The 15349-nt window shown below is 36.6% G+C and overlaps 1 protein-coding gene across 3 annotated transcripts in view; it reads left to right on the top strand.

The window, feature by feature from the left end:
* The window catches only part of ESRRG (estrogen related receptor gamma), a 451270-nt gene extending 439122 nt beyond the window's left edge, over positions 1-12148 (top strand). For all 3 annotated transcript variants that reach the window (XM_026657685.1, XM_026657686.1, XM_026657684.1), the window contains exon 7: positions 8539-12148. In XM_026657685.1, coding sequence (XP_026513470.1) covers positions 8539-8783 — 245 coding nt within the window. In that variant the 3' untranslated portion in view covers positions 8784-12148. The remainder of the gene's footprint in view (positions 1-8538) is intronic.
* The last annotated feature ends 3201 nt before the right edge of the window (positions 12149-15349 follow it).

Here is a 15349-nt window from a genome sequence, read left to right on the forward strand (position 1 = left end):
CAGAGGCTTGTTAGTGTTAAATAGTGTTCCCATGTAAAAGTTAATTGGAAGAACAATATAAATTTCCTATTCCATTGAATATATCTTCTTTTATGCCCAATTTTGACTATAGCTATATGGTATACTGTAGCAGGCTATATCTAATTTCTAGTGATGCCATCTTTTGTAGTTTTATTTTGTCCGTTGTATTATTATTTCCATTAATATTGAAATTAGTTTGGAGGAAACATATAAAATCTGTATTTATGTCATTGTTACTATACTAGTATTTCTTTTGCTAATAAAAATACCAAAATTTGTGGGACACCACTTTAAAAAACATATTGAAAATTGCTAGTATAGTAAGCGTTTCCTGATACATGAATGCCTTTTCTGCCTCCAGTTCGTCTTCCATGTTCTCATCTCGGTGCCATTCACAATTTGTAGACAAGATGTCCATGTTTGCCACCATTTGCTAGAATTTTGTTATTTAATAGACTTTTCTCTGGCACTTCAGTCTAGTGTCCGAGCACCTCATGTATGTTAATGAGTTTTTCTTCATATCATTATGAAGTAGGCAGGCATTATCCCCATTTTACAGATTAGGAAACTGAGGTACAAAAAGGTGAAGTGGCTTGCCCAATCCTATGGCAGCACTGGGAATGGAACCCCGAGTTCCTTACTCCCAGTCCAATGCCTTCATTGGAAGAAGAACAGGAGTACTTGTGGCACCTTAGAGACTAACAAATTTATTAGAGCATAAGCTTTCGTGGGCTACAGCCCACTTCTTCGGACTATGATTCCTCTGCCAAGAGGCAGGTATATTGGCCAGGAAGCAAACCCAGATCAACTGACTACAAAGCAACTATATTAACCACAGTAGCAGAAATAGAAATGCTTATATCCAGCCTATTTTTCCACTGCAGAGTACAAGGAACTCTCATTGGTTATTAAAACCATTATTTGTATCCTGCAGTGGAAGAATAGGACCCTTGATGTTATCCATGCAGCTTTGTCTTTTTTTTAATATCTTGTCCTATTACTCAGTCTTGCAATCACCCCTTCTCCGGATGCTTTGTATCTCTCCTTGGTAGATGTCCCGTCTATTTATTCATTGTCCTGACCCTGTGCTTCCTTTTGGAATGTAGGTAAAAGAAAAGACAATTTTCCCCCTTTTAAAATTTATTTTAATCTTAAACGTATTGTTTTTTTCATGACACCATAAATCCCCACACACACCTTAATTACCATGAATTAAAGTATTTCTTGAATTCATTTTTACACTCTGTGTGTAACACTGTCACCATCTTTAAAATATTCTCTCCACTGTACATCAAGGGTACATCTATATCGGGATCAAAACCCTGCTGCGGCTGGCCCAGATCAGCTGACTTGAGTTCACGGGGCTTGGGCTGTGGGGGTTAAACTAGGGTGACCAGATGTCCTGATTTTATAGGGACATTCCTGATTTGTGGGTCTTTTTCTTGTATAGGCTCCTATTATCCCCCCCACCCCCTGTCCCGATTTTTCACACTTGCTGTCTGGTCACCCTAGGCTAGACATTGCTGTGTAGAAGTTCAGGGTCCCAGAACATGGGCTCCAGCCCAAGCCTGAAAGTCTACACAGCAATTTTTCAGCCGTGGAGCCTGAACCCCACGAGTCTGAGTCAGCGTTATCTGGGCCGCATGTAAACTGTCTTGAGAATTCAGCTTTCTTGTCTCTACTTAAAAGTAGGCCAGATCAGTGCATTCCCGACTACCTCTGTGTTGATTTAAATTCTTTTTTCTCTCTGCTTGTTATACATGCCCTAGCTGTCCTTCGTGAGGTACCAGAACTTCTTCATTTGTTTCTCTTTAATTTCCCTTGTATATTCTGGCTGATAAATTCTGCTTCCCAATGTTATAATCAGATATAATCCTATCTTCAGACCATTTTTGCCCAATCACTTTAGCTGCAGAAAGTATTCTACTTGTCTACATTCCTATATCCAGCCTCAGGCCTCAGACTCAGGAAATCATCTTTATTCAGGAAGGGTGCTTAATACTAAAAATTAAGCACAGGTTTAAATCCTAAATAAGGATGGACTGAAGCATGTGTTAAAGTGCTTTCCTTTAAGTCTTAATTATGAAGATTTTTATCAGAAGAGGCCAGATAAACAAACCAGGAATATAGTTTGTTTAATGATTATAAAGAATCTCTTTCAACTTTAAAAAAAAAAAAACTTTCTTTTTTACATTTTTGGGGCTATATTACTTTTTTTTGAGTAACAGTACTCATGAAATGAAATATAAATAATGCAGTGGGCAAGCACTTAGCAAAGTTTGCAAGTTTCCCCGTGCAACTCTATCATGCATTTCAATCCCAACATGCAGTAATTTTTCAGTTTCAGAACAGCGCACCCCTCAGTAGATACTGCAAATTGTGGGGATTTGTGCAATATTGTTTTGGTTCATTAATTCCAGTTAGAGAAAAGAGTCAGGCCACCAAATTCATTTTATTTGAGACATAATCCAAATTTAGATTGTGCTATCTAGAGTTGCATTAAAAGCACTCTAATTACTGTTCTACTTGTTCTTGATCTCATCAAATTCTGTCAGGATCTTACAACTGCTTAACTTGATTGTATCCATTTTTGACTTGTGAATTACTTATACAGAACCATCAGTATAGCCCGGTGGTTGCTTTCAGTCAAGTTTCTCCCCCTACTTGTTGATGTTTTCTTCTGTATCATGTCTTGTGAGCATCTGAACTTTTCTGCTCACTGCTGCATAATCCCTGTTGCTTTATTCATTCTACTATTTTCTTGCTTTAGATTTCTGCATTTCAAAAATAGAGGCAATGCTTCATTTGAGGTCCATGTGTTTCATCTCTTCCATGTTTTCTTCCTAGTGATATTAAATACATAAACAGTACAAAGTACCATTTTAGAGTGGTCTCTTTCCCCTCATTTTAGGTTCATGCCAAACATTTGCTAGTTTCCATGCTCTGTGGTGTGTCTCGGATTATTCCTGGGTGACCAGATGTTTGTTTTCTGCATTTGAAATGAAGCCTGAATTTTAAACAAGGTAGATGGTAATCTGAGTTGATATCTGGATTTTGTAGTGTTTTTCTCAGGTGAGAGATCTAGTTTTCTCTCTTTTCTGCACAATGATATAATCAATCAGGTTTCCGTGGAGCTGATCAAAAGAGGTCCAATTGTATTTTCCCTTGCTGTGATGGGGAAACAAAGCATTTGCAAGGATAAGATGATTCTCAAAGCAGAGCTCAATGAGTCGATGTCCTAATTTGTTGATTTTACCTTCTTTCATTGCAACAATCTGATCAACAACCTCTTTCACCACTTCAGCACTGAAATCTCTTGCTCTGAGTAGCACATAGTGTTTGACATAGTATCAATGAGTTCCTGTGCCTGGCTGTACAAATCTTCACCCTCACCAATCTGTGCTGCTTTTTTGCAGGTCATTTAAGATCAAAATCTGCATACTTCTGAATGACAACACATCCTCATGTCCCTGTTTAATTTAATTGTTACTCTAGGCACTGGTTTGAAAGGATTTCACATCTGGATGTAGATTTCTACCATTTCCCTTTGGAATGGTAATTGTAAGATGTCCAAGGGGGGTCTACTAGGAAAATTATTTTTCTAATCTTATTTTCACAAGTTCATTTACCTGGCACAGGTAGAGCATTTAAAATGTTTATACTTAACATAATAAATAGTTAGATGTTATCTGATATATTAAGCCTTTCTGGGTCTCTACATAGCCTCTGTGTTCCCTTAAATTATAATAGTTCTTATTGACCTCACCATCACACTAGCATAGACAGGGTTTGTCAACGATAAATTAATCTGTTTCTGGATTCAGTTGTAGTTTCTGTATCTGCCACTTTATATTTATTGAAGCTATTTCTTTTTACTTTTGCGGGGCCAGTGCAACATTCTGGACCATTTTCCTTATTTCCGGAAACAAATGCCAGCCTGATTAAGATCTACATTAATTTAATACCAGGAACGAGACATAGAGCCAAACAGCAAGGCTGGAACATGAAGAAGGATCTTAATCGAGATTAATATTTTCCTGAGCAGTCTGCCAGCTGAATCATGGTCTAATTAAACAGCACAGATTTAGTGAGTTTGCATTTAAGTGTTAGCAGACTCTAGGATGAGTAAAGCTGAAATGATTTTGAATCTTTTCTCTAAATGGGAAGTTAAATTATAGTAATTCAATTAAATCATTTTAAAATCTTTCAAGCTAAATCAAAGAATTTAAAGAAATCTTAATAGCTGTTTGTGAACATCTCTCGCTACTATTTGTTCTCACCTCATTTCCTGTGACATACTGCTATATCTCCCAAGGCACAGCTGCCCAAACTCTGGCCCATGAACCACTGGCTGTCTGCAGAGTACACGCAGGTGGCCCTTGGAGAGTTGGCTGGTCACTTTGTTTCCCACTGCCAAATTGATTTAAAAGACAGCAAAAAATACATTGCGACTATTACTTTTCCATGTAAGCAATTGCTCTGTGTACCCCAGGGATGCTATATGATCACCGATGGGAAAGGAGGGGAGCCGCAAGACAATCCCTCTCTTAAGATGTAGTCCACACTGTGAAAAAGTTTGAGAACCTGGGGTGTAACAGCTATGTCATGTCACAGATTCTGATTCGCTTTCCACCTTCATTTTTTCTGTCTGTGTTTTTTTTTTCTTCTCATAATCAAATTCAGTGTGAGGGAAAAAATGTACAGGCAGCATGCATTCATAAAGTCATATGGCCAGAATTTAATCTGAGCTGGACTGTTACAGATCTACAGGATCACCATTGATTTCAATGAAAGTCTTCCACTCCTCTGAGGAAAATATTACAAAACCCATATATCAATGCAGACTGCCACCCATCCCTTTGAAATTCAAACTTCACATCTGCTGCATAGAGCTACCCAGTTAGGAATAATCTGGACAATTTTGTAGAGGGTAGAAATTGGCAAACATTTAGTGCCAATTTCTAGAATGTTATGGCCTCTTTTTGCTCCTCTGTTGGCTGGAGAACAGACAGATTTGGCAAGCTGAATTTCTCTGACATGGAAGAGCTCTCAGCTGGCACAGAGCCAGAATACCCAGCTCCTACACCAGCCCCTAAGCATAGCCCTGGCAGAGGGCATGGTGGGGCATAGTCTGCATACACTGCGATTTAGCAATCCATGGTTGATGGACATTTCCTTGGGGATTGTTATTAGCCAGCAGAGTTTAGAGCAGCCCCCACATTGCTCTAAAACTCCATTAGGAAGCCCAAACCCAACCAGAGAATCAGGGATCTGTAATTAGAAACTTGGCACAGCAGAGAACCTGGCTTTTGAAATGCAGTGTAAATGTTTGCAAAGAAATCACTTTAAATAGAGTCCAGTGGATGATCAAGAAGTGTTTGTTTATGAATGTTCAATTCAGTAGAGTACTCCATGTTTACACCAGTATAATTAAGATCAGAACCTGTGTGTGTGTGTGTGTGTGTGTGTGTGTGTGTGTTGTTCTATACTCAGGGATTTACCTTTCATTGTCCCAGGTAAATAGTATTAACTAACTGGTTCTATACTAATACTAAAGAGGTGAAAGTTGAAGTTGTTACAAAAGTAGCAAAAAAGGCAGATTTGGGTGATGGGAACAGTGCTAAAATGTTACTGATTTTTCCTTTTTAAATTTTTTAATCCTAACTCCCTCCTTTATATACTTGGTTTTAGTTTTTCCCTTTTAATTTTTTTAGACCTGACTACCTTGGTGCACGGTATCTAATCTCAGCAGTGTGTGCATAATATGTCTAACTGCATGCTTCTTAGGCCATGTATTCTCTGAGACCTAGAATTATTAAACATGTAAAACCCCCATAGGACTCCAGTATGTGTAATTAACAGATAAACTGTCATCAGAATCAGTAATACGTGCTAAATGATCCAAACTTGTATATAATTGTCTGTTTCAGAGCAAGAGCTATAACTTTTTTTTTCAGTTTGCAGCTTTCTTTCAAGATGGAACATTAACGTTTCTTTGTTAACCTCTTATTTACCTGTGTGTGTAGTGTTTTTTTCACACTGTCTTTTTAGTAAGAGGTGTATTTCCCACATGCTGAAATTATCTGAGAAAACATGAATTAGTAGGAAATATGTATCTTATCTCTAGGATTGTAGTTCAGGTTCCTGGGCCTAATCCTGTAATTGTTACTCACTTGAGTAACTTTTACTCAAACAAATAGTCCAATTAAAGCTAATGGAGCCACATGCTTCAACAAAAATTACTTTGATAGGTAAGAGTTGCAAAAATTAAACTCATGGCACACAACCTGATAGACTGTTATTTTCTGTAGGATAAAACTGACAAATCAGGTGCTGTGTCAGCCATCAGGTATGTGATGCTGCTTAATACAACAGAAGAAATAATTATATAAGTGTATTTTGGCTACAGGAAGAAGTTTCACTTAATCATTGTTCCATCTGAAAAAAGAGCTTTGCTAAATAGTCAAAAATTAAAATCAAAACTACAATGCTATGAAAATGGGTTTTATATTTAATGGGTCTCTTGAGGAAATACTCTTATAATGCCATGGACTCACTACCCCACAATCAACCCTAGTGTAAGTTTGCACAACTTCACTGATTTCCTTGAGTGTGCACCCATCTGCCGTAGTGTTACATGTGGTCCATTCTCTAACTGAATAGGCAACAAGGCCACAATTTGATTGAGTTAACCCTCATGATAAATAGTGTATAAGGCTGTGGTATTTTATCAAGCTCTCTTAAGATGATGCACCCATCTATGTGTTGGTAACTGGAGGGGAGTGTCGATGGCTACCCTTTCTTTCACCACACTTTTGACAACTGTCCTGGAGATCCAACTGGTCTCCCCATATAATCAAAGAATGCTTGCACACTAAGGCCTACCATACTTCGGGTTAGAAGCCCTGGCAACGCCACTCATTCTACCTCAGAGAGTTAGGGGGTGTCCCAGATCAACCTCCCATAAGTCCTCTGGCGATGGTGGTGTTGATACATGTTACAGAAAAAAAACCATTTCTTCCCCCCTTCATCTCCCAGCTGCTGGGTAGCAAGGGAGAAAAAGTGGCTATTAGGTCCCTGTGCTAAGTATTGAGTTGCCTTAAGTTTCAATCCTGTTAGAAGATATAAGAAAGCAACTAAGAGCTAACACAGACAAAAAGAATGGGAAATTATTATTTTATTATTATTATGTAACAAATTTCATTTCAGAAACCATATCCAGGCAATTTAGGAGAATGACTTTTTGACTTCTAGGGAAGGATAATCAATTGCAAATGATGTACCCAATGCCTATCATTGCCCTCAGGATAACATATTAGGTTCTCTCACCTTTACATACTCTGAACCACTTCTTTCGTGGACCAGCTTCCCCTTCCCCCCACCCCAAAGCTCCCATTATTTATCTCTGACCTTTCCTGCGGTATTTATAGTTAAAGGAAATAGTCAGAGGATTAGGACTATAAATTTAAAATACACCCATTTTGTTGTAATGCTTTGGTTTCTTGATTACATCTCCTTGCTTTGTATCTGTGCTGTTTGGGGCTTTACATTTGTTTGGACTGAATCTCCCTTTGTTGCCTGCAGCTTTCACTGCTCAAATCTTTCCAGGTCACTTGGCAGTTCAGTTTGGTTCCTCCTATGTGTTTTGGTTAGATCTCCTATTCAAATCTGATAACAGCTGGCAAAGATAGATATAGAGTAGCCAGGCAAGATGCAGAGAGGCATTTGGGTTGTTGATTTTTTTTAAAGGTTTAATTGGCAGAAGTAACTCTATAGGATCCAAACTTTCTGGGCGGGCTACATCTAGCAGGATATGTCAGTGTTACGAGGCAGAGACAGCTCCAAGTGCCACCCGTATGTGTTCTGCAGACCACAGTTTGAGAACCACTTCATTAGAATCTATGTAAGGATGACTGGCTGAGAGGGAAATTTCCTTGCTAGCCCAAGAGGGAGGAAAGAAGAAGTCACATGCACACACACATATTCTTTGTGTCAGCCAGTGCGACAGACCAATGGCTCTGTTTTTCTGATCAATGGCATCTCGGTCTGTAACCATGGAGATTGCCATGGATTGGTGCCACACTTTTTGAAGGGAGTCGTTCTTGCAGACCTAGCAATATGGGCTGTGACAGAGGGGCTCTGCCCTTTCATTACTATAATGTCTGTGTAGCTAGAAAATGACTATATAAAATTATTTGTGTAGTTGCATAGATAGTTTTTAACTTTTTTTTTTTTTTATATACATAAATTTAGCACCTTTACAGATGGCAATTCCATGTGTATAATTACATAAGGAGACCCAAATATTTTCCTGAAGGTCAATATAGAAATAAGTGGATAATTATCCAGCTTATCCCTAAAACAATATGGAAAATACTATGTAAATCCATGCAAATACATCAATAATTATGGTACGGTTACTTACTACAGTGCAAGTTACAGTCTAGAGCCGTTACACTGTAATTCAACATTCTGGCACACTGAACTGAAAACTGATGTCGCTCTTTTGTTTCGTAGACTCAATGCACATAGAAGATGTTGAAGCAGTTCAGAAACTTCAAGATGTCTTACATGAGGCTCTACAGGATTACGAGGCTGGGCAGCATATGGAAGACCCACGCCGAGCTGGCAAGATGCTGATGACTCTCCCACTTCTGAGGCAAACCTCCACTAAGGCCGTGCAGCATTTCTACAACATCAAACTGGAAGGCAAAGTCCCCATGCACAAACTTTTTTTGGAAATGCTGGAGGCCAAGGTCTGACTAAAGCATCATGGGCCTTCCCATCATGCTCGTTGAAAAAAAGGGAAAATAAACAGGATAATAATGGCAAAGAAACTTAGTGTTTAATTAAGGAAAAAAATGACTGCACTGATATTTAGCAGCAAGACTGTGAAGCAGCTTTCAACTCTTTTTTCTGTGTCTATCTGATGCAGTTTTCCTTTTTCCTTTTCTCTGTTTTCCTTTTCTGTTCTTTTATTTCTTCCTTTTCCTTTTTTCCCCCCTTTGCTGCTGAACTTTTTAAAAGAGGTCTCTAATTGAAGAGAGATGGAAGCCAGGCCTGCCAAAGGATGGAAATCCATAATATGGATGCCAGTGAACTTATTATGAACTATAATGTCCCCAGTGACAAAGGAATCAAAGAAAGAACCATCATACCTTGCAGTACAGTACAACACGACGAACTGACTGAATGCAGTATTAGATTTCATAGGAGCAGTCTCTAATTAGACAACTAAGCAACGATGCATCGGCTGCTTCTTATCATTGCATTTTCCATCTAGATCAGTTACAGCCATTTGATTCCTTAATTGTTTTTTCAAGTCTTCCAGATATTTCTTAGGTTAGCTACAATGTAACTTTTTCAGGGAATAGTTTAAGCTTTATTCATTCATGCAATACTAAAGAGAGAGAGAAAATACTGCATTTTTGTGCTGGCTTGAACAGTGATGAACAATAATGAAGGACAAATGAATCCTGAAGGAAGATTTTTTTAAATGTTTTGTTTCTTCTTACTAATGGAGATTTTTTTGTACCAGCTTTACCACTTTTCAGCCATTTATTAATGTGGGAATTTATCTTACTAAAGCAATAGTTGAAGGGAAGGTGCATATTATCACGGATGCAATTTATGTTGTGTGCCAGTCTGGTCCAAAACATCCAGTTTCTTAACATGAGCTCCAGTTTCTAACTAAATGTTCACTGACACAAAGGATTAGATTACACCTACAGTATATCTGAGTAGTCTAATGTCAAGTACAAATCTATAAAGATGGTAAGAGAGCGTGACTGTACAAATGTACAGTTGCTACATGATTTCTAACTGATTCAGTTGTAAATGAATGAGATACTGCCTGTTACTTGCAAAATTATAACATTCTCACACGAAGACCTGTGAACCAATACTAGCTTAGAGGCAATACGGCAAATGCCAATGTTTGCAAAATTAAGAAATCAGAGTAGTAGACTTCTGACCAAATTCAAGAATTTAACACTTCTACACTTTATTAATTTAGACTTTATTTTGTAAATTGCAATTTTTAACAAGTAGCTAAATCAATATATGTGCTTTTCAACCAGTATTGTCACAGCATGAAAGTCAGTCAGTTTCAAGACTGTTAAGAGGTGTAATCTAATGTATAAGCCAATTAGATGCCCCCAGAAAACTACAGTCGCTAAATAACCAATAAACAATAACCTCCATCAAATGCTATACCAATGTACCAGTGTTAGTAGCTGCTCCCTGTACTATGTGAACATCCTTATTCTATGTACACAGATGTAATTAAAATTGTAATCCTAACAAACAAAAGAAATGTAGTTCAGCTTTTCAGTGTTTCATGTTTGCTGTGCTTTTCTGAATTTTTATGTTGCATTCAAAGACTGTTGTCTTGTTCTTCTTGTGGTGTTTGGATTCTTGTGGTGTGTGCTTATAGACACAGGGTAGAATTAGAGACAATATTGGATGTACAATTCCTCAGGAGATTACAGTAGTATATTCTATTCCTTACTGGTAATAAGGTTCTTCCTAGTAATAATTAAGAGATCAAAACTCCAAACAAGTACTCATTATGAACAGATACACATTGAAATCATAATATTTTCAAAACAAGGGATAATTTCTGTAATAGTTTATTATAGAATACCAATGTATAGCTTAGAAATAAAACTTTGAATATTTCAAGATTATAGATAAGTCTAATTTTTAAATGCTGTAAATATAGCTTTTATTCAATCATCTCTCAGATGTTGTTATTAACTCGCTCTGTGTTGTTGCAAAACTTTTTTGGTGCGGACAAGTTTCCAAAACTATTGCTACTTTGTGTGCTTTAAACAAATACAGTAGGCTGATGGTGCATCAGCCTTGTGCTAGAAAATACTGTGTATCTATCATTAGCTATATGGGACTATATTGTAGATTGTGTTTTCTCAGTAGAGAAGTGACTGTAGTGTGATTCTAGATAAATCATCATTAGCAATTCATTCAGATGGTCAATAACTTGAAATTTATAGCTGTGATAGAAGTTCAGAAATTGGCACATCCCTTTTAAAAATGACAAAAAAAAATACAACTCCTGGGAAAAAAGGTGCTGATTCTATAAGATTATTTATATATGTAAGAGTGCAAAAATAAAAAAGTTTATTTTCCAGATAGTTTGTGCAGGGTTTAAGTTACTACTGTTCAATTACAGTATATATATATAAATATATAATATAAATATTGTTTTTGCTGTATCACATTAAAGAACTTGGGCTTCAGGGTCAAAAGCCAATCAACTAAAAATACAAAAACACACAAAAAATGGAGATGTGTTAAAGGCACACGGTGCAAACATTAGTTTTCATTTTTAGTAATTTTTTAGAGCTGCAAAAGAACAAGTATCTCAAGACTGTAAAAACTTTAACCGAAATATGGCTAAAAGAACTGCACAGGCTTTATAATAATGTTCATCCAAAACCTAGCTGGAGGAGAGTTCTTTCAAGACCACTTACTTAATGTGAAGTGTTGGGAAAATTTCAAAAGGTGTCTGTTTAGCCATAATGATTTAATTTCTATTTTTTGCTTCATTTTTTTTATTTTTTTCTTATTTAAAGCAATATGATTGTGTGACTCCCAGAAGTTACACATTTGTTTCAATCAGATCAGATTGTTGTATTTATTCCACTATTTTGCATTTAAATGATAACATAAAAAAAGATATAAAAAATTAAAACTGCTATTTTTCTTATAGAAGAGAAAATGGGTGTTGGTGATTGTATTTTAATTATTTAAGCGTCTCTGTTTACCTGCCTAGGAAAACATTTTATGGCAATCGTATCGTGCAAAGATCGCAAAAGGACAAAAAAAATTAAACTGCTTATAATAATCCAGGAGTTGCATAATAGCCAGTAGTAAAATAACCATGTCTATAGCTGTAGATGGGCTTCACATCTGTAAAGCAATCAACTGTATATTTTTGTGATGTGTATCATACCGTGTGCTCCAACCAATGTCCATTTGTGTAAATGTATTTATTTTATATTGTATATATTGTTAAATGCAAAAAGGAGATATGATTCTGTAACTCCAATCAGTTCAGATGTGTAACTCAAATTATTATGCCTTTCAGGATGATGGTAGAGCAATATTAAACAAGCTTCCACTTTTGATTGCTTTTATTTTATTTTTTGTGTTGTGGTTTTGTTTTTTTGTTTTTCGTTTTTGTTATAAGAGGGAAACAAATCAATAAGCATTACCTTTTGTTACTTCCATTCAAAGAGTAGCAAGCATTATCCCTTTTCCCTTAGAGTACAAGCATAAATAAATGCTATATAAAGCCTTGTCAAAATGAATTCCAGTGTGGTACAAGACATTTTGCATACTCTTAAATATGCAAAATGTCTCATAGCATATTAGAATTCATTCTGACAAGCCTTTATATAGCACTTATTTAATCTTAAAGCCTCTCCCCATCAACCTGCATTACTCAAAATCATTGCCTCTCTGTCAATGTCATAAAAGAAAACTTTCCCACTATTTTAAGATCATATTAATACCATCTAGAGTACTTATTTGATTTCTCCATCAACAATTAAATCCATCATTCATTTCCTATGGATGGGGGACTCCTTTTACATGTTCTGGGTTTGTTTGTTTGTTTGTTTGTTTAAAAAATATATTATTTGAACCAGCTTTTATGAATGGAAGTAAATAGTCATGGGAGCAATAATATAGATTGGTGTTAATAAAGAGCTCTGATAAGTCTTCAAGATCCAAAGGAGTTAAACAGCTTGGTTTAAAACTGACAGTAAATAGCCTCTCAGCCTTTTACAGTCTGAAAGGTTATAGCCCTTATTGCACAGGGTCAACCTGTGTTTCCTGTGGACCCTTCTGGAGCCATCACAGAAGTGCTAATGTGTGCTTTTCTTGCTTTTTAGCCTATCTTCTTGATAGTATTTTGTCATTGTATATGCCCAACATATTTCTCACCTTCAGTGCTGGCCATTCTCTGGAGACTTTGGCTGATGACACAAAGGCTACTAAACTGAATGGTATTCAGGGACAAGAATTGTTTCAGCCATTAAGACAAGCTATCAGGATAGCTCTTGGTATTTTTGTATTGTGCAGTCTTTTAAGAAGTAATATGCCATTGAAAGACATGGGAAGGGGGAAATGGTACCTTCTACATTTTAACAATTCTAGGAAATTTCTCCTTGAATAAAGGAATGACAGAAAGAAATCAAAATATTTTTTAAGGGTGACCCAGTATATAAAACTTTTCCTGGCTTGGCTTTTATTATTTGATTTTTTAGTTATTGCACACTTCAGGAGTATAATGCATCATCACAGCCTAAAATGGAGAGAAGCACTGTTTATAAAATATCACTCTAAAAAAATCAAAGCAAACTGTAATTTGCCATATGTAAACAACATGCCACTCTCAGACTTGCAGATGCTCCAGATTTGAACAAAATGTAATTGTATCTATTCATTGGCTTGAAATATCTGACTGTGAACATTTCCACATACAATTATAATCATAATTAGCACTTCTATACCACCTTTCAGCTAAGGATCTCAGAACACTTCACAAGCATTGATCGAGCCTCACACTTTCCCGGGAAGGGGAAAAATGGGGTATATACCTTTCAGAGACCATTTCACACAACTGAAATGCAGCCACTTCTGGGGTGCAGCATGGCAAATGTTTAACAGCAAACAACAACATTACACAGCAGTTTAGTTGAGGAAGTGGACAGCTATCCAATTGAAATATTTTAAGTAGGCAGAAATATTCTTGTAAGTACCCATGGGGAAATTGGCCAAGACATATTAACAACTCTTAGCTGTGAAAATAGCCCCTGGAACTTTTCAGAGGAAAAGTGGTCAGGATCTTGGTTTTTAAATCTCATCCAACAGGTGTTATCTCCACCAGCACAGTATCCACTGCTAAAATGCAAAGGGTTCAGTACCAATTCTGGAGAAAAAAATGCTACTATCGAGTATACTACTGAATGACGCTCTATTTCTGATAGCATCTTGGTTTTCCTTGGAGACTCCCCTCCAAGTAATAGCCTACCTCTTCTTAGCTTTTTATGATCTCATGGATTCACAGTACAAGGTGATATGGAACACCACCAAATAAGTAGCCTATATTCTCTCTAGATGATCCTTCTGTACAAAAGAAAATCATGTAACAATCAATAGTTACATTATACATGCACTTGTGTATATGTTTGCTTAGTATGTGGTACTATTGTTATGGAAATACTAGTACCGATTAAATAGATGTAGGAAAAGAATGGCTTCCTAAAGATAACAAACATAAGGAAATATTGTGTAGATAGGGACAAAAATACATGATGCATAAATCTTCTTTTTAGGTGCTACCCAGCTGTCTCTTCTGGTAATGCCCCATATAAGATATTTTCTTACAGGCTTTTGCTGCAGAATATCAAACCACTCCTTAATTTTTCCACTTAACCTGTGTTGGCTCTTCAGACTAAACTAAAGAATGGCACAATTTTAATCTGTTCTCTGAATTCTAAATCAATTTTTGACTACCCCTGTTTATTTTCCTTATCAGCTTTTTCACTTGCACCTTTACTTTACTTTGCATTAGGTCTCTCTAGTGTATTGTAGTTCTCTTTGATTTCACATGGCTCTTTGTTAATTACTATATCCTTGTTATATAGTCTGGCTGCAGTAGCTACATCACATAGCGTGTGTTTTTTCCTGTCTGATAAGATGTTGATTTTATGTGTCCAGAATACCTCTCCTCTAACATATTCTACAAACTTTCTCCTCTCATTTGCTACAGAAATGTAAATGTAGAAAATGACATTGGTAGATTTGTTTGCCTTTTTTAAATTTTATTCACAAGCATTTAAAGTGTTTATAGGTGGATTGATATATTTTGGTCATGCTAATAGTTGTCTTTGTTAAGATTTCTGCCCATTCTTTCCTAGCATTCAAATTCCGAAGCCTAGTTTCTTACAATGTTAATATAAAAAAGCAAGTAGCGGTAGATTGATTACACCCAGCATCTTATTATTAAGCAGAACAGAAAAGAAGGGCATTTCAAAATATAATCCTCCTTTCCCAGGAGTATTTGTCTTGTTCTCCATGAAGTTAAAGGTCTGAAATAATGTGCCCATCAGGAGCTCAATGTTGCATGTCCATGCCAGTTGGTCCAAGGGCTTGTTATGATGGTAATGACCTGCTGAAACGTGAGCTTTGATGGCAACAATACAATTGCTACCAGCTCACCCGCTGGGAGAAATATTTTATTATTGTCAAATGCCCTCCACAGAGATTTGTTTTGCCTGTTCCTGTTTAAATTAAATTC

This window comes from Terrapene carolina, unplaced genomic scaffold, assembly GCF_002925995.2.
Source record: "Terrapene carolina triunguis isolate 2854851 unplaced genomic scaffold, T_m_triunguis-2.0 Scaffold262, whole genome shotgun sequence".
NCBI lineage: Eukaryota > Metazoa > Chordata > Testudines > Emydidae > Terrapene > Terrapene triunguis.